Genomic DNA, 17,794 nt, shown 5'->3' with positions numbered 1-17,794 from the left:
TTAAGTGGCAGAACCGTGGGCTCCAACAGCTGGGCTCTTAACCTCTGTACTCTGAACCTCCTTACTCTCACCATGTTGTTCCCTCTGCCAAGAATGCCTTTCCTTCCCTCAGCTGCTGAAAAGCTCCTGTAAGGCTCCAGCGTCATCAACTGAGTGACCCTCTGGTCGGGATAGAAAGGGTCCCAGTATTCAAGTGGGCAAATGGAAGGCCCGGGACGCTCTGGTACAGTTAGGGTGGACTGGGACCCCAGCCTCTCCTGGCTCCTCACACAAGCCCAAAAAGTCACGCAGGCTCCCCCCCAGAAAGTGAATTTCCAACCAGGGCAACTGCTTTTGTCTGTGGCTTCCTCCAGCAAAAGAGGGATGTTGGAACAGAAGCCGGAGATCATGTATTTAAAGATCTGCAAGGTCTTCACTGAGACAGGAAGCTCAGGGCCAAAACCTGAGAGGATAGAAAGATGGGAGGGGCTTAAATTTGGCTCCTAGATTCTGGGCTCAAGGCACAGCAGGCCCCACCAAGGCATTCATCTTGAATTTTTTTTTTTTTAAAGATTTTATTTTATTTATTTGACAGAGAGAGACACAGCAAGAGAGGGAACACAAGCAGAGGGAGTGGGAGAGGGAGAAGCAGGCTTCCCGCCGAGCAGGGAGCCCGATGCGGGGCTCAATCCCAGGACCCTGGGATCATGACCTGAGCCGAAGGCAGACGCTTAACGACTGAGCCACCCAGGCGCCCTCATCTTGAATTTTTACAAGTTCCTGAGGCCACAAGACTACTGTTGCCCCACAAGCCAGGGATGCCCCTCAAATGCAATGTCATTTGCCCCCTGAGGCTCTCTGTGAAGCAGGAAGCCCAGAGAGGGGCAACCTCCTGCCCAAGGTCACACAGCCAGTTCACAAAGACCAGAACCCAGAGGTAGGTGTGCAGGAGATATAAAAATGAAGTGAGTGCGTTTCTCCCTCCGGACAAGCAGGGAAGGTATGAGTTTCACACTCTGCTAGCTCCGGCTTTCACTCCATAGTGCATCCAGCTGGGGGCCCAGGGCACTGAATGTTGGCCGGTCTTGCGGGCTAGAGGCCCAGCACAGCTTCATGAGCTCATGAACCTGAGGGGTGGGAGGAGACAACAGGGTCACATATGAGCGGTAGGAAGGACATGACTCCTATTCACCATTTTAAAATATAAATTAGATTCCATCCCTCCCCTGCTCCAAAGCCTCCCATGGCTCCCTAGAGGTCTTAGAACAAAATCTCATGCCCTCCCCTGTCTCCTTCCATCACCCCCTCTCTTGTTCCCTGCAGCCACATCTGCCCCCATCTCATTATTTAAAGGCATCAAACTCATTCCCACCTCAGGGCCTTTGCACATGCTGTGTCCACCACTGAGAATGCCCTCTCCCAGCTTTCCCTATGGGTAGGCTCCTCCTCCTCCTTCAGGATCACCCCCTCTGAAAGGCCCCCCTGACCACGACCGCACCCCCTCATTCCCTCCTGTTCAATTCTTTCTAGACACTGATAACCACCAGACCAGAGTGTTCTTGTTAGCCTCTGCTGGTTACCAGGAGGACAGGGTAGTATCTGTTCTGTCCCCTGCTGGGTCCTCAGCACCCAGCACAGAGCTCGGCACACAGTCAACGCTCAATAAACATTTGTGGCCTGGGCAGATACATTTTTTTTTTTAAGATTTTATTTATTTGTGTGAGAGAGAGAGAGAGCACACTGGGGGAAAGAGCATGGGAGAGGAGAGGGAGGGGGAGAGAATCTCAAGCAAACTCCATACCCAGTGCAGAGCCTGACATGGGGCTTGATCTCACCATCCTGAGATCATGACCCGAGTGGAAACCAAGAGTCATTCGCTTAACTGACTGAGCCACTCAAGTGCCCCTGGGCAGATCACTTTATGAATGACCAACCTCATGTTAGATCTTTCCCCAAAAGTTGTGACGATAAACTGTAAGAGTTGTTAACATTTATGGAGTGTTGACAGTGCGCTGGACCCTAAGCTGAGCACTGGAGAGGTGTTAACTTGTCTAACCTTCCCCCACCCCATAAGGCATTGTGTTTTGGGGTTTTTTTTTTTAAGATTTTATTTATTTTACAGAGAGACAGCGAGAGAGGGAACACAAGCGGGGGGAGTGGGAGAGGGAGAAGCAGGCTTCCCGCCAAGCAGAGAGCCCGACGTGGGGCTCGATCCCAGGACTCCGGGATCATGACCTGAGCGGAAGGCAGACGCTTAGCTGACTGAGCCACCCAGGCACCCCCCGCATAAGGCATTGTTATTCCCATTTTGGAGATGGGCAAACTGAGGCTCTGAAAGTGTTTGCAACTTGCCATACAGTGAGAGAACAGCAAAATAGAAGCCAAACTCCCCTTCAGATTCATGCCCCGGGGTATGCTCTCAATCAAGAGACAACAGGAGGTGGGGAGACCCAAAGGGGCCAGCTGGCTTGCCCAGGAAAATCCAGAGTGGGAAACTGAGGCAGGCCCTCCAGTGCTCACCTCACCAGGGCAGGCAGGAGGTGCAGGCAGCCTCTGGCCCTCAGCCAGCAGCTCCAGGAGGCAGCAGAGGGCCGGGACATCTCCATCACATCCCATCATCCGCAGGAACTCCTGGGGCCAAGAGGGAGCGCCCGTGGTGGGAGAGGTGCCATCCGTGAAGGTAGGAGGAGGGGCCGCCAGTGACTGGAGAGGGGTGGGGGTGGGGAGGCAGGGGGCAGCCATAGTGAAGGGAGGGAGAGAATCACCCGCGGTGGGGAGAGGGGCCAGGCGTAAGGGAGGAGGAGGGGTCATCCGTGATGGAGGGGGAGCGGGCTGCACGTGGTAGTGGGGGTCAGCCTTAGTGAAGAGAGGTCCTCCCCATTATAGAGGGCCTATATAATGCTGGGACCAGGTGACACTGAGCAAAAGAGGGACTCGGGCACAAACGGGGCAGGGATTGGCCAGGAAGGGGTTGGGGAGAGGAGGGTACTGGGGAATGCAGGGGTGCTGACTCACGGCTGAGGGGCTGCAACTCTTGTTGCCGTAGGTGAAAAGCTCGTACAGGACGACCCCGAAGCTCCAGACGTCGGACTGGCGCGAGAAGATATTGTCAGAGAGGGACTCCGGGGCGTACCTGGAGGGGGACAAGGAAGTCTTGGGATGCGAAAGTGAGGCAGAGTACGGGAAAGGGAACAACCCTGGGCGGGGGGAGCTGGTCAGTGGTGGGTGGGGCTGTGAGAAGGTCAGTCCCAGCTCTGGGGTCAGAGCTTCCCCGCCTGTGGGATGGGGTATTCTCCAACCCTGCGGAAGGTCTGGGCGGGGTCAGGGCGGAGCCGTGGCTCTGGGGGGCGGGGCCAGTGCCGAGGGGCGGAGCGAGGTGGGACCAGGCTGTGGGGAAGGGACCGTACACCGGTAGGAAGGCCGTGGCCCGGCAAGGGCCCAGGACAGTGGGGAGGAGGGGCGGGGGGTAGTGGAGAGAAGTGGGGGCCTGGGCGGGGTCAGGAAGGGCCGTAGCTGTAGGGGCAGGGGCGGGGCCAGTGTTTAGGGGGCGGGGCCAGGACTGTGGGAAGGGCGGGGCCATGGCGGGCTCACGAAGGTGGGAGCGAGGTAGGGGCCCCAGTAGTGGGGAGGAGAGGTAGGCCGGGGCGGGGGCGGGGTTCCCACCAGAAGATGGGGCTCTGGCCGGGCTCGCGGACCACGTAGTAGTCTTTGTCGAGCGGCAGCAGCTTGGCGAGGCCAAAGTCGGCGATCTTGACGTGCGTCTCGCTCTCCACCAGGATGTTACGCGCGGCCAGGTCGCGGTGCACGCAGCGGCGGGAGCCCAGGTACTCCATGCCCTGCAGGCGCGCGTGAGGTGCGGACTCCAGCATAACCTGGAATCCAGCCCAAACCCATCCCAGGGCCCAAGCCTGACTCTGCCCTGGACCCATTCTGCACTCCAGGCCTGACCTCAGCCCCAGCTCAACCGCTCCTTGTCCAACCTGACTGGACCCCCAAACTTCAACCCTCCGCCTTCCCCGCGACTCCACGCAGACCCCCGCCCAGACTTCGCCACGTCGGCGCCCGCGTCCCGGGGCACGGCCCGCACCTTGCAGATCTGCGAGGCGTAAAGGAGCAGGCGGCTGGCGGCGAGGCGCGCGCGATGCCGCTGCAGGAAGTCGCGCAGGCAGCCGCTGGGCAGGTACTCCATCACCAGCCGCAGGCTCTGGCGGCCTAGGGGAGGCGAGGGGAGGTTGGGAGGGGTCACCACAGGGCCCAACTCTGTCTGCGGCCCCTCCCGATTCTTCCTCCCGGATCAGAGTACGACCCTGGGCCCCTCCCGGCCTCAGTATTGCTTTCTGTAAAATGGGAACAGCAACCATGACACTTTTCGCCAAGGGCTCTTGAGTACTTTCTACAATACACACTGATTCATTTAAACCTGATAATGACCCCTTTTTCAGGTGGAGAAACCGATGCTCAGAGAGGTTAAATCGCCTGCCCAAGGTCTCCCAGCTGCTGAGGGAGAGAGCGGGAATTCGAACCCTAGGGGATCCAAATCTGGATTAAGCAAGAGCATCCATAGCGCCCTTCCTGGTGTTCCCAGACCACCCTGAAATGTTACTGCAGGAGGCTGAGGGTGTGTGGTTTGAAGAGCACCGGGTGGGGGAAATGGCTCACCTGGGCCATAGCTGACTCCGCGGTACTTGACAATGAAGTCGCTGTGGAGGGCTTTGAGGATCTGGATCTCCCTCTGGAAGTCCCTCTGTTGGTCTGGCCCGCTGTGCTGCAGCTGCTTCACTGCCACTAGGGCGCCCGTGTTGTCGCCCAGCGGGTCATAGCGGCACAGTTCCACGCTGCCGAAGTTGCCCTGGGGGACAGCAGGGCTGGTGTCCAAGTGCAGGGGTGCATGGGCGCTGCCCCGCCCACCGCAGTCGGGTGCACCTCACCTTGCCCAGCTGTGAGATGTACTTGAGGTGTCTCTCCTCAAAAATGGTAGGGTCCTGGTAGGCGTAGAGCTGGGCGCCATTCCACAGCCCATCACGGGGCGCCAAGGCGCCGGGCGTGGGGTCTGAGAGGAGCTCGTAATCTGCAGGGCCCAAGTAGTAAGGGACCAGTACATTGGGCCTGGGGTCCCCCTCCTAAGCTGACTTGCCAGGGGACTTCGATCTGCATGCTTACCTTCTCCACACAAGCCTACGGGTACTTTGTGGGGGGGGGGGTGCTGGAAAAAGAGGCCGACTGGGCAAAGGCAGACCCCTTATGTGCTCTGCATGCTGTGCAAACTACATATAGCTTTGGAGACAGAAGGGCATTTCCCAGACTCCACTGCTGTGAAGGGTGGTACGTGACTGAGCTCAGTCTGATGAGGGAGAAGTGCTGGCGGCTCTTTCAGGCCTGGCCCATGGGACCCTCCACAGTCTCTCTCTCTTGTCTGCAGAGGATGCCACAGGGACCTGAGGCCATGGGATGGGTAGAGCCACAAAGGGAGAGGTGCCTGTTGACCTGGACACCCTCACTGAATGAAAGGTAAATATCCATCACGTTCGATCTGGAGCCAAGGGGGTCTGTTTGTTACAGCAGCGGTTGAGGTTCATGCTGACTGTTACAGTCACCAACCACTCCAACCCTGCCAAGCACACAGGGCCGGCTCTGCATGCAAATTTCACTTCCCCCTCGCCCCCCGGGGCCTAATATGACAGGCCAGCCCTGCCCACCCTGCCCGGCCCAGTGGGCACCTGAAGTGATGAGGCTGTTCAGGTCACGGATGATGGCACGGAAGGAGGGTCTCTGGCCTGGATCATAGGCCATGCACTGCTGGATCAGTATGGCCAGCTCCGTCCACTTGGGGGCAGGCAGGTGCTGCCGTTCCTCATAAAACTGGAGCTTCTGAAGTTGAGAAGAGTGGCTGGTCACTCCCAGTGCACCCTCAGGAGCCCCCCACCCTAGGCCAGCCCATCCTCCCCAAGCTGGACCTCAGCCCACCCTTCTCCCAAATGGGCACTCTAGAGGCCAGTGAGGGTGCTCTGACCTTGGCGGGATCCAGGGTGCTGATGGGCATCGGGATCCCGCTGAACACCTCCCAGGCTGTGGCACCAAAACCCCACTTGTCAGCTTCCAAGCCGAGTGTCCGGGCCTCCTGGAGACACTCGGGGGCCACCCAGGGGATCCTGTCAGTGAGCACTGGGGAGTGGGGCTGGGGTCAGGCGTCTGCTTCCCTGGCCCACTGCCCCTCTAGGGCACTAGGCCCCTCCCTCCACCCTTCCGGACTTACTGTCCCGGCTTAGCACAGAGGGGCTGACACCAGGGTCACTCAGCTTGATGAAGGGCAGGTTCCCATCAGCCCCTTCGCGAGCCAGGAGCACCTTCCGGGCTGAGACATTGCCATGGGGGAGGCCTTTGTCTTCCTGGGTGGGCCAGGCATAGAGAATGCCAGGGAGGGTTTGCTGGATGAATCGTCTGGCTGAAGAACCACTACACATCCTTCAAAGCCCACCTGGGGCTGCTCAGACCATACTTCTAGACCATTCCTGTCTTGCCTCCTCTGGTTCACCCCCTGCGCTACCCTGTGTCCCTCCCCTTCAAACCCACCCTGTGGCTCCCCACTGCCTTTAGGATAAAGTCAGAGGTCCTCAGTCTAGCATTCAAGGCCCTTTGAGATACTTGCTCACTCTTCCTATGACATTCTCTCTTCCACACCTCTACCCTGGTCTCCTGCCAACTGAACTGCTGGATGCATCCCAGGACATGCAACTCATCTTCTAAGTTGCAGGCCTTGGCCCAGGCTGTGCCCTCAACCTGACACACCCTCCTTCTTTTCTCCTCTTGATGAGCTTCTATTCAACCCTCAAGGCCCAGCTCCCATGTTCCTTCTTCTGGGAAGCCTTCCCCCGGCCTGGCCTCATGGCTCAATACTCCCCACTGAAATCCACCAATGACCACCTGTTCCCTTCTCCCGCTCTTACATCTCTGAGCTTGTATGTATGCTTCTCCCTAAAATGCCCTCCCCTTGCATCTGTACCAAAGTCCTACACATACCACAGAGCCCACTCTCAATTGCCCCTCCATTCTCTGCATAGAGGGTAGAGCAAGCAGAAGAGCACTCACCAGATAGTTGAGGGCATAGGCCAGCTGTTTGATCACCTGCAGCTTCCAGCTGGCTGGCACCAGGTGGCCAGACTTGCGCAGGTAGGTGTCCAGCGCTCCCAGGTGTACAAATTCCTGCACCATGATACCTGGCGGCAGGCAGCAGGGAGGGGCAGGGCTGGGAGGCAGGACTGCAGCGGGTTGAACAGGCTCCGCCCCACCCCACCCTCAGGGCTCCCTGGAGCTCTCAGTTCTGACTGTTGCATGGTCCTTAGCCTACTCACCTCTCCTCCTCCTCACTTCCCCTGTGGCAACTATTTCCCCGAGATGCCTGGAAGGGCACTTCCAGCCCTTTGCATGTTCTGTCTGGGACATCCCCCCTCCTCTCCTCCTCTTCCCTAATTCCTACTTATCTTTGCCTTCTCTGCCTAGAACTTACCTTTGCCTATCCAGAATCATTGCCTAACCTCCAAGCTGGGCTAGCGGCCTTTGACCACCCACAGTGGCCTGTGCCGCCCCCTCACACATGATCATGTATCACCCTGCCCCACCTGTCGTGTTCCACACTGTGAGTGCAGCTCCTGGCCCCTCCTGGGCTCCTGATAAATAGTTGCTGTACGAATCTGGTGGAACTGGAGCTTGGAGAGGTAACTTGGCCCTTGCAAAGCTACAGAGGGGGGTACACAGCGAGGTGGGATTGGAACCCAGGCCCGTCTGACTTGAGATAATTCTGTGGGGCTGGGTATCGGTGGGAGCTTGGAGCTGCTGCCCCAGAAGTGACAAATGAAGGACACAGGTAACAGGGTGAGGGACCCTGGGGGACACGGGGCCCCAGCCAGGGCGAGCTCTGGGTTTGTATCGCTAATGCTGCCCTAGACGGTTTCCCTGAGGAAGGGTGGGGGCAGGGGTGAGGGTTCTGTCTCACTGTCTCCAGCCATGCACACGCCGTGGAGCAACACGAGATGCTGGTATGACACTTGGCTCATCAAACTCGCTGCTTCCAGAAATGACTGGGGAGAGGAGAAGGGAGAGAAGGTCCATGGGTTCCTCCCACTCCAGGGTCAGACCAAGCACCCCAAACTTGCTGCTCACAAATCGGCCTCAGGAGGGCACCTCACCACAAGCCTCCTTTGACCTTGGAGTCCACCACTGGTATACACAGGACTCTATCATGGTTTTCTGATGGGGGCTGGAAGTCTCCACTGTAATCCACCTTGGGTCCCTCACACAGAAGTGGGAGACTTGGGGTTCAAGGAGGACTCATGCCTTCCCTGGGTGGCCCAATCCTTGCTGATGCTTCCATCCACATCACTCCCCTCTTCTCCTTTGCTCACTTCTCTCCAGCCCAGTGGCCCTTCTTTACTTTTTTTTTTTTAGATTGTATTTATTTAAGTAATCTCTGCACCCAATGTGGGGCTCGAACTTATGACCCTGAGATGAAGAGTCATGTGCTCTTCCAACTGAGCCAGCCAGACGCCCCCTCCTCACTGTTCCTTAAACATGCCAGGCACAGGGGTGCCTGGGTGGCTCAGTCAGTTAAGTGTCTGCCTTCAGCTTGGGTCATGATCCCAGGGTCCTGGGATTGAGCCCTGCATTGGGCTCCCTGCTCAGCAGGGAATCTGCTTCTCCCTCTCCCTTGGCTGCTCCCCCTGCTTGTGCTCCCTCCTCCCCCTCTCAAATAAATAAATAAAATCATTAAAAAAAAAACATGCCAGGCACAACCCTGCCTCAGGATCTTTGCACTGGCTGTTTCTTCTATTTGGTGTACTCTTTCTGTTTCCATCTAAATTCCCTGACCCTTCTGTATTTCATGGTTTGGAGATGCTGCAGCTCCATTTCTGTTGTTTTAAGACCTGTGTGTTTTTAAATTTCCCTGAATCCACAACGCTCTCTCCAGCCAGTCCTGACCCCAAAGTCTTGGTCCCCATCACACTCACCTCCATGCAGTTTTTATGCTTGGCATCCATCACTTTGAGCAGCACCTCCGTCTCCCGGACCTCCCCCTCCACGACCTCGTGGCGACAACCTCGGTAAATCTTGGTGAAGGACCCATGACCCAGGTTCTCATGCTGGAGGGTGAGGGGGCAACATGAGAGGCTGGTAAGGGGGCTCCTGGTGGGATCCTGGCCCCTGGCCCTGGCCCCATTTTACAGATAATGAAACAGAGGCACAAGGAGGTTATGTCACATGCTCGAGGCCACACAGCAGAGATGTAAATGGGGTACAATGAGGACCCAGTGTCTGAATCCCAACGGAGGTCCCCCTTCCATTTCCTGGGGCCACTTACCCACTCCAGGCTGTCAGCAGGGATCTTGTGAAATGTCATCTGACTCAGCTGGCAGTGGGACTGGAACCGAACAGGGGATGATGTGGGCGTGCTGCAATCCCTCCGCACCACAATCAGGTTGGACTTTTCTACGGGGAGGAAGTGGAGGGAAAAAAAGAGCGGTCAGAGGTGGAAGGCCCCCTAAGGTTTGCTCACTCCCTGCCTTAATTTGGGGCCCCTCCCAGAAGACAACCCTGAGGTGAGGACTCCAAGGTACGTGGTTTATTTGAGACTCTAGGAAGCCCCAGTCGGGGGAGGGGGGCGGGGAGGGTGACCGATGAGCAGGCAACCTAGTCTCAGTTCTGCTAGAGATTCTGGAAGACTCTGAAGAACTCACACCTCAGAGTTGTCCCATCCAAGGGGTTTGTCTGAGAGTGAAATTCACCCAGAGGAAGAGGCAAGAGATGGAGAGAGTCTAAGAGTCAGTGACATCTCTCGGATCCAGCTGCAACTGGATCTCGTCATGCCTGAAGATAGCATCTATTCCACAAACACATAAATCACCTTTTCTTCCCTAACCCATCTCGACCCGCTCTCTCTGCCCCCTGCCGCACAAGGCAGGTCCCCAGCTCGATTGCTCCACTCAGGGGAGGGGGCGGGCTCACCTTTGGGTTTGGGGGTGCAGCAGAAGGTGAGGTTCAGCGCAACCCCGTCCACGTGCAGCCCGCTGTCCCAGCAGGCTGCCAAGAGCTCTCGGAGACTGCTGTGGGGACGGCCAAGGCCAGCCAGGGACAAGGTTCCCGTGGGGTCACGCCGGATGAGGCAGCCCTTGTAATCAGGACCCAGGGGGGTCTGCAAGGAGGAGTGGTCCCTGAGTGGAAGTGGGCAGTACTTTTCCCTCACCCCATCTTCCTCCAGCACCACAGGCTCGTTCCAATCTCCAAGCCTTTGCATAAGCCATTCCCTCCACTGGGAATGCCTTTACCCTCCCCTTCCTCCAGGAGCAAATACTGACTCATCTTTCAGGTCTCAGCTCAAATGTCATCTCCTTCAGGAAGCCCTCCCTGCCCATGTGGCTCCTAGTGGTGGACCAACCTGGACACAGACAGTGAGGAGGAAGCAATCAAAATCCTGGGGACTGCGGCGGAGAACGTAGGAGCCAGGAAGTGAGCCCCCAGTCTTGAGCTTGTTGATGGCAAAATCCAGGCTGTGGAGAAAGGCCGGAGGAAAAGACAGAGACACAGAGATGGAGGCAGACTTGGGTTCTAATCCTCCTGGTTCCTCTGAAGCCCTGGGATCCTCACCAGCTAACATTCCCTCTCTTCTTCCTATTTTTTATTTGACAGAGAGAGACACAGCGAGAGAGGGAACACAAGCAGAGGGAGTGGGAGAGGGAGAAGCAGGCTTCCCACGGAGCAGGGAGCCCGATGCGGGCTCGATCCCAGGACTCTGGGATCATGACCTGAGCCGAAGGCAGACGCTTAACGAATGAGCCACCCAGGCACCCCATCTCCTTCCTATTTTTTAAAATGAGCCAAAAATCAGGGCTTCTATTAGGTGATTAAAGAAGAGGCTGCAGGTGGAACCTGGTGTCATCCATCCCCAGGAATCGGCCCTGGGGCCCTGAGGAATCAGAGAGAGGGAGGCCACTGCCCTGGCCAGCAGCAGAAGGGAGAGCCTAGTCTCATTGAGCGCCAACCGTGCACCAGGCGCTGTTCCAGCCCTTGACCCCTCTCCAAGGCTCCTGGGAGGGGAGGACACTGAGGCAGCGAGAAGGGGAGTGCCCAAGATTCGAACCGAGTTCTGGCCGCGGAGGGCAGGCATAGGGGGTGGACCCTTACGTGATGGGGCCGTGGCACTGCTCGGCCACCTCCTCCAGCAGCCGCGGCGGCGCAACCTCCTTGCAGAAGAAGTGCCGGGAGTCGGAGGTCAGCCGGAAGTAGCCGTCGACTAGCGCCACGAAGGACAACGCGGCGGGCAGCCCCGGGAACTCGGCCTCCTGTGAGGACCCGCGTCAGCGCCCGCTACGGCCCGAAGGCGACGGTCCCACGTCCCCGCAGTCGGGGTTAGGCGGGAGGGGAGAGGGTCCAGCACTCACCAGGATCTGGTTGTCTGTCCTGGTGACGGTGACCAGGCGGTGCTCCCCGGCCGGGCCAACACGCGGAGCCTGCTTGATGCTGATGTCCACAATTTCTGGAAAGTCGCAGAAGGGCTGGAGGGCCTGGGAACGAGGGGGAGGGCTGGAGCTGGCGGTCCCGTCCCCTCGGAGCCCCCAGTCCCTCTTGGAAGCCTGGACCCCACCAACCCATGCCGTAAGCCCTGACCCTCTAAGCCTCTCCCAACCCCGGCCCCTTCCCACCACGCCCCTGCCAAGCCCCGGGCCCTTCTATCAATCCCATCCCTCACAAACCCTCCCCAGCCCATCCCCAGTGTCTCCCACCCCAACTCTGCTCAACCCCATCTTCTTCGTTGAGCCGGTTCTTTCCCTGAGGCCCTCCCTCGCTTAGCTCCACTCCACCTCCCGGTCTCTCTCAGTCCAGCCGGGAGCCCCGCCCCGTCTCAGTCCTGACTCCTCCCCCCGACCTTCAGGTAGCCCCGCCCTGAGCCCCCCGCCCAACCAGTCCCATCCCTCTAAGTCCCGCCCATTTTTCGTTCTCGCCCCCACCCCTGGCTCAGCCCCACCTCTCACTCCGCGGGCCCCCATCGGAGCCCTCACAGTCTCTCCCTTCCTTCACCCCGCCCACTCTCCTGCCCCTCCCTCCTAGGCCCCGCCCCCGCCGTTGGCCCTGCCCACCAGCCGTCCACACCTCTTGTCCTCCTGGACTCCAGGCGATGCCGGTGTCGCCAGCCACTCGGAGCAGCCCCTGCGCATCCTGACCACCAGCAGCCCCGGGGAGGCTCACGAGGAAGGTCTCTACCGCCCTGGCCGGGTCGAGCCTCTCCAGGTCCATGATGTATTTGGCCATGAGCGAGTGCCTGTCAGCCTGGCAGGCGGTCACGCGGCGCAGGGCCCGGCGCACAGTCCTGCGGATGCGCTTCCGCGTCACGAACCTCAGGCCCTGGATCAGGTCGCGCAGGTCGGGAGGCAGGCAGACCTTGTAGCTACGAGTGAGGGTAGCGGGTCCTCACTGTGGGGAGGGATCTCCACAGGTAGGGACAGGGACACACACAAACCCGAATTTTAGTTGAAGGGCTGAAGTGTGGCCTCGGCTGGGCGGCACACACGGAGACACTCAAGGACACCCACGCGGGAAGGACCACTGGGGTCCACAAGACGGACACACACACACAGGCCTTCAGCGGCAGGAGGGAGGCAAGGACTGGAGCCCCAGTGGGTCGGTGGGGTCCTGGCTCACATGGACACACTGCGGGCTTGTAGGTGGGGAGCCTCATGGGAGCCTGAGCTCTAGGGATGCCCCAGTGGAGCCACATTTGCTCCCTCGCAGGTAGACGCTGGGTACCACAAGCTGGAAGCCCTCACCTGACAGTTTTCAGCAGCTCCTCAGGCTGCTGAGCCTGCTCGCGGGCCATCCGGGCCAGGTCCAGCACCGCCAGGCTGAGACATTCACCCTGCTCCTTGAGACTGAGGCCCACAGGGAGGCGGCCGCTCACCAGGTCATTCCGGTGCTGGGGGCCGGTCACAGCCCAACCGTGAGCCCTGATGTTGCCCTACAGACCCCCCCACCCTTGGGCAGATTCCCAACCCTGGGCTGCCACAGAGAGGGTCAGCCAAGGCCGCCCAACTGCGAGCCTTGATGTTGCCCTGTGGACCCCAGCCCCGGGCTAAGCCCCATGCAGACCCCTACCTGGGCGAAGAGGTGCTCCAGGACTGGTAGGTCAAGGATGGCGCTGGCCAAGTCCTTTCGTAGCCCGAAGCGGTGGCACTTCTCTAGCCCAAACCAGTTGGGGAAGTAAAAGCTGTTGGGGAAGGGGAGAAGCCTGGAGTAGGGGTAGGGAGGGGTGGAAGACCGTGCTGAGACCTCACAGAGCCCAGGTTGTGCCACTGACTTGTTATGTGACCTTGGGCAAGCAACGCACACCCTCTGGCCTCAGTTCTTCATCTGTGCCATGAGCGGTGATCACATCCTCCCTGGGGCACCACCGGGAAGTGCAGGGAGATGATAATGTTGTAGGATCACTGTGGTTCTAAACTCCCCTTGCCCTCAACAAAAGGCACCCCCTCTTGGTAACATTTAACCCATGCCTGTGGGAGTAGGGGTGATGTGCTTCTTACCGGAGCCTGTAGACCAGAACTTGGGTGCCCGGGTCCTCCACGGAGAAGACGTGGCTTGGGGGGAACCAGCAGGACAGGTCCTCCGTGGCCAGAGCAAAGAGGGAGTGGTACACAGGCAGGATGCCTGAGGGGATGCCCCCATCAGCACCCTCCTAAATTTCCCCATCTTGTCCCTTGCAGGGCTGCCATGGTTACGAACCCCATGCAGCCCTGCAGGGCTCTTTCCCACCTTGGGCTCTCACGCTGTGTCCCACCCCTGCTCACACACACTCCAGGGCTCCCCATTGCCCTTAGCAGAGAATCCACACACAACCTGCTTCCTGGGGCTCCTTGCCCTTCTCCCCAGAGTGCTCCTTCCACTGTACACTTTACGTCAAGGGATGACCAACTGTTTGCCCTCATGTGCCTCCGAGTCTTTGCACAGCCTTTCCCTGAGCACCTTCCTCCATTTCCAAACTTATTCATCCCTCAAAGCCCCAGCTCCCATGCTGACTCCACTTGACAGCTATTCCAGCTCCCAATCTAGGCCTCCCACAGCCCTACTCCTCTCTTTGGCCCAGTCTTCTAGGGACCCACTCACCACTGGCCTTAGCAGCCCAAACACACAGCTCTTCAGCTGAATGGTCCCCAAAGGAGAAGGATAAGCGCTGTGGGGGTCCAGGGCCCCGAGGGGGCAGCAGCACGTGCAGGGCACCAGCTTCTGAAGACGAGAGGCTGCAGGAGCGCTGAGGAATCAAGGGTGTCTCCTCGCTTGGAGGCGCCATAGGTGTAGCCTGTCTGGACACAAAGAGAGGCAGCCACTCAGTTCTGGCCAGAGGGAGCGAGACTACAAAGCTTCTAGGTGTGTGGGGGGACAGAAATGTGGCAGGGTGAGGTAGGGTTGAAGCTGGTGAAAGAGGGAAGAGAGGGGAACAGAGACACACAGAAAGAGAAAGACAGATGGGGAGGGGCGCCTGGGTGGCTCAGTTGGTCAAGCCTCTGCCTTCAGCTCAGGTCATGATCCTGGGGTCCTGGGATCGAGCCCCATGGAAAGCCGCATGTCGGGCTTCCTACTCAGTGGGGAGTCTGCTTCTCCCTCTGCCTCTCCCCCTGCTCACGCTCTCTCTCAAGCACACTCTCTCTCAAAAAAAAAAAAAAAAGACAGAGGTGGAGAAAGAGAGAAATGGGGGAGCTGAGTGTGCAAGATAGGTGAGGAGCCATAAACCCCCCCAGGAAGGGCTATGCTGGGGTCTGGAGGATATTCTACACTCTAATTTGTGTGAATTCTTCTCTTCTTTTTTAGTATGGTTGACACACATAATTTGTGTGTATTCTTGTCAGTCCAGGGAGGACATCTCCAGTCAATCTGCAGCCTCCCCACCTACCTTACTCCAAAGCCCCTGCCCTAGGCAGGCATGAGCAATCAATCACAGATGTACACATTTGCAGACCAAGAAGCAGATAGATCCTGGTTCGTATACATGGGTGGCCCATCACTTCCTGCAGGTCTAGGAGACTCAAGCTCTTCTGGGGCTGGGGCTGGGGCTGGGGCTGGAAGCTTTTGCAGCTGATATGATGTATGCCTTGCAGCATGCATTGGATCCAGACTGATGACTCAGTCAGTAGGGACCTCTGTGTCTTATCTGCCCACCACCATCACCATCTCCGTCCCCTTTATCACTCCCACTGTTTAGGCTCCTGTAGCAAGAAGCCCTCCCTGGAATGGGCCTAGGAGGAAATTGCCCCTCACCCTTTATTACCAGAGCTCAGGACCCCTGGCTAGGCAGAGGGAAGGGCTGGGCTTCGAGCCAGCTGGGAAAAGGGAGTAGTAGATGGACAAGATCCACTTACATTGACCTGAATAAGGAAGATACAAAGAAAATATTGGGTAAAAAACCATGTTCCAGGGGCGCCTGGGTGGTTCAGTCGGTTAAGCGTCTGCCTTTGGCTCAGGTCATGATTCCAGGGTCCTGGGATTGAGCCCTGCGTCAGGCTTCCTGCTCAGCAGAGGAATCTGCTTCTCCCTTCTGCCCCTCCCCCTGCTTGTGTGCTCACTCTCTCTCAAATAAACAAAAAACAAAAAAACCATGTTCCAGAATAATAGTAGGAGGTGGAAGAGGGATAGCATTAATGAGGTTTTAGCATACCGAGTCTATAAGCCTGGAGCTGGGATAGGGAAAGACCTTAGGCTCTGGGTTCAAATTCCAACCACATCATACTCAAGCTTTGTGACCGTGGCAGGACTCCCACAGCTGGGACTCCACTTTCTCAGCTGTGAAATGGGCTGACTCCCCACCTGCCTTGGTTTGCTGAGCTGAGCCCAAGGTGTCAACGTTTTTAATCCTCACTAACTGGCACAATCCTTGGCAACATGCCCAGGGAGCACTTGACAAAGGCCAGCTAAACCAGACAAGAAGGTCCCTTGACACAGTGGTTTAGTGGTTCCTATGGTGGAGGGACGGCGTGAGGGGAAGGGAATTTTCCTTTAGGGACACCCCCATGTCACCAGCTCCCAGACCAGGAATCAGAACATTCCCAGTCCCAGGAGCCCTGGGGCCCCTGTCACTCCCCGCAAAGGTGATCACTGTCCTATTTCTAATAGTCGACTTAATCATGGTCTTTGCACTTTTATGTAAATGGAATCACACAATGTGTATCTTTTGTTTAAAATCAATCTTAAAGATATGTATATATTTTAAATATTGAAGGAAAAAAAAAAAGAAAAAGTCAGAGGTGGTGCTTGGGACACAGAAAAATGCCCCTGCTTTAACAACCTAAGTCCCACATCCCCTACAGTTGGTTGGTCACCCTAAGCTCTGGCTGGGTCCTGGGAGGTGGAGGCTGGGAACCGTGCCCCCAGGGGCCATGAACTCCAGGCCCAAGGCACAGTGATTCACTCAGGTCCAGAGAGCTGGAGATTTTTTTTTTTTTTAAAGATTTTATTTATTTGACAGAGAGAGACACAGCGAGAGAGGGAACACAAGCAGGGGAAGTGGGAGAGGGAGAAGCAGGCTTCCCGCCGAGCAGGGAGCCCGATGCGGGGCTCGATCCCAGGACCCCAGGATCATGACCTGAGCCGAAGGCAGACGCTTAATGACTGAGCCACCCAGGCGCTCCGAGAGCTGGAGATTTGAGGTCTCATCTTATGTAGAAAAAGCAGAGGCCACAGAGCCAGCCCCTCCCAGCTCTTGTCTGTCTAGCAGCTTTCCTCAGAGGCCTTGCCTTGTCCCCAGCCACAGCCCTTCACACATTCCCCCCAACCCCCATCCTAGAGCCATGTGGCCCCACCAGCTCTTACCTGGCAGCTGGGAAGCCTGGGCTAAGGACAGGAGGGTAGAGCCGGGCAGCAGCCGGAGGAAAGTCCCAGTTGGCTCCTTCCTGTGTGGGCCCCTTGACTTCCTGAGCTGCTGTCACTTACCGAAAGTCATGGCCATGTGGGGGATGGGGACAGGGAGGGGAGAGGGCCTGGCCGCGGAGGGGCAGAAAGTTCCAGAAGCCTCCCCGGGCAGTGGCCCTCCAGACAGAGTGCTGGAAACCCTGGACCTAAAGGGAGGAGTAACAGCACAGAGAAAGGCCCCGGTCACAGAGGGGTTCTCAGCAGGCTCCGGACTGCTGCTCACTCCCTGGGGGGCCCTGGCAATGCCCCAGCTCCTTGGGCCTCAGTTTACCTATCTGAGGCACATCTGGGTTGGGTATTCAGGCTGAACTAATTTTGCACCCAGAGAAGGGAACTGGGCTTGATCTACCCAGGAAGGAGGCAGGAAAGTTGCCCCAAAGGTCAAGTTCTTCTGGGTGTTTCTCCCATGAGACCCTAGGAGGAATAACAGGCCCCTTCTGTGCACCATGCCCTACACCCCGCCCTAGAAACAGGCTCACCTCACCTTCTGGTCTGCCAGGGAGACAATTACTAATTAAGGATAACAAAGAAAAGCAGGGGGCGCCTGGGTGGCTCAGTCCTTAAATGTCTGCCTTTGGCTCAGGTCATGATCCCAGGGTCCTGGGATTGTGCCCTGCATCGGGCTCCCTGCTTGGCAGGAAGCCTGCTTCTCTCTCTCCCACTCCCCCTGCTTGTGTTCCCTCTCTCTCTGTGTCTCTCTCTGTCAAATAAATAAATAAAATCTTAAAAAAAAAAAAAGAAAGAAAAGCAGAGTGATGGCACAGACTGGGGCTGGGGGGGGAGGGTTGTGGCAGTGGGGGGACCTCTGTGCAGAGGTCATGATTAATTGAGTCGGGATCTGAAGTAGGACAAGGAAAGAGCATGCCCAGTGGTG

General features: G+C 57.6%; 1 protein-coding gene across 5 annotated transcripts; it reads right to left on the bottom strand.

Annotated features, from left to right (window-relative positions):
* Positions 1–299: 299 nt before the first annotated feature.
* On the bottom strand, positions 300–16,894 carry JAK3 (Janus kinase 3). 5 transcript variants are annotated; one of them, XR_004677805.1, is made up of 24 exons: positions 16,822–16,894; positions 14,125–14,321; positions 13,545–13,668; positions 13,117–13,228; positions 12,792–12,937; positions 12,118–12,412; positions 11,409–11,531; positions 11,152–11,309; positions 10,406–10,517; positions 9,976–10,162; positions 9,332–9,459; positions 8,982–9,113; positions 7,970–8,054; positions 7,066–7,193; positions 6,233–6,365; positions 5,990–6,141; positions 5,697–5,847; positions 4,908–5,047; positions 4,639–4,828; positions 4,067–4,191; positions 3,643–3,815; positions 2,995–3,069; positions 2,500–2,682; positions 300–1,106 (listed from the first exon to the last, which is right to left on the bottom strand). XR_004677805.1 is itself a non-coding variant. In XM_034997219.1 (24 exons), the coding sequence occupies exons 2-24, from the start codon at positions 14,306–14,308 to the stop codon at positions 999–1,001; spliced, it is 3,387 nt and encodes a 1,128-aa protein (XP_034853110.1). In that variant the 5' UTR covers positions 14,309–14,317; positions 16,822–16,875; the 3' UTR covers positions 302–998. The 5 variants fall into 5 exon arrangements, 3 of the variants coding, with proteins under 3 accessions (XP_034853110.1, XP_034853109.1, XP_034853111.1); XR_004677806.1 differs by having other exon boundaries at positions 301–1,106; positions 2,500–2,610; XM_034997219.1 differs by having other exon boundaries at positions 302–1,106; positions 2,995–3,112; positions 14,125–14,317; positions 16,822–16,875.
* Between the last annotated feature and the right edge of the window lie 900 nt (positions 16,895–17,794).

The sequence above is a fragment of the Mirounga leonina genome, unplaced genomic scaffold, assembly GCF_011800145.1.
Source record: "Mirounga leonina isolate KUSES-001 unplaced genomic scaffold, KU_Mleo_1.0 Mir_94, whole genome shotgun sequence".
Classification (NCBI taxonomy): domain Eukaryota; kingdom Metazoa; phylum Chordata; class Mammalia; order Carnivora; family Phocidae; genus Mirounga; species Mirounga leonina.
The sequence above is the reverse complement of the archived record's forward strand: the minus strand, read 5'-3'. Positions and strand labels throughout refer to the sequence as shown.

Excerpts from the sequence above, each read along its gene's own strand:
- JAK3 (XM_034997218.1), bottom strand. The coding sequence starts at position 14,308 with ATGGCGCCTCCAAGCGAGGAGACACCCTTGATTCCTCAGCGCTCCTGC. Across the intron at positions 13,229-13,544 it reads GTTCTGGTCTACAGGCTCCG|CTTTTACTTCCCCAACTGGT; the intron begins GTAAGAAGCACA and ends CTTCCCCAACAG. Across the intron at positions 10,163-10,405 it reads TCCTCACTGTCTGTGTCCAG|ACCCCCCTGGGTCCTGATTA; the intron begins GTTGGTCCACCA and ends TCCTCCTTGCAG.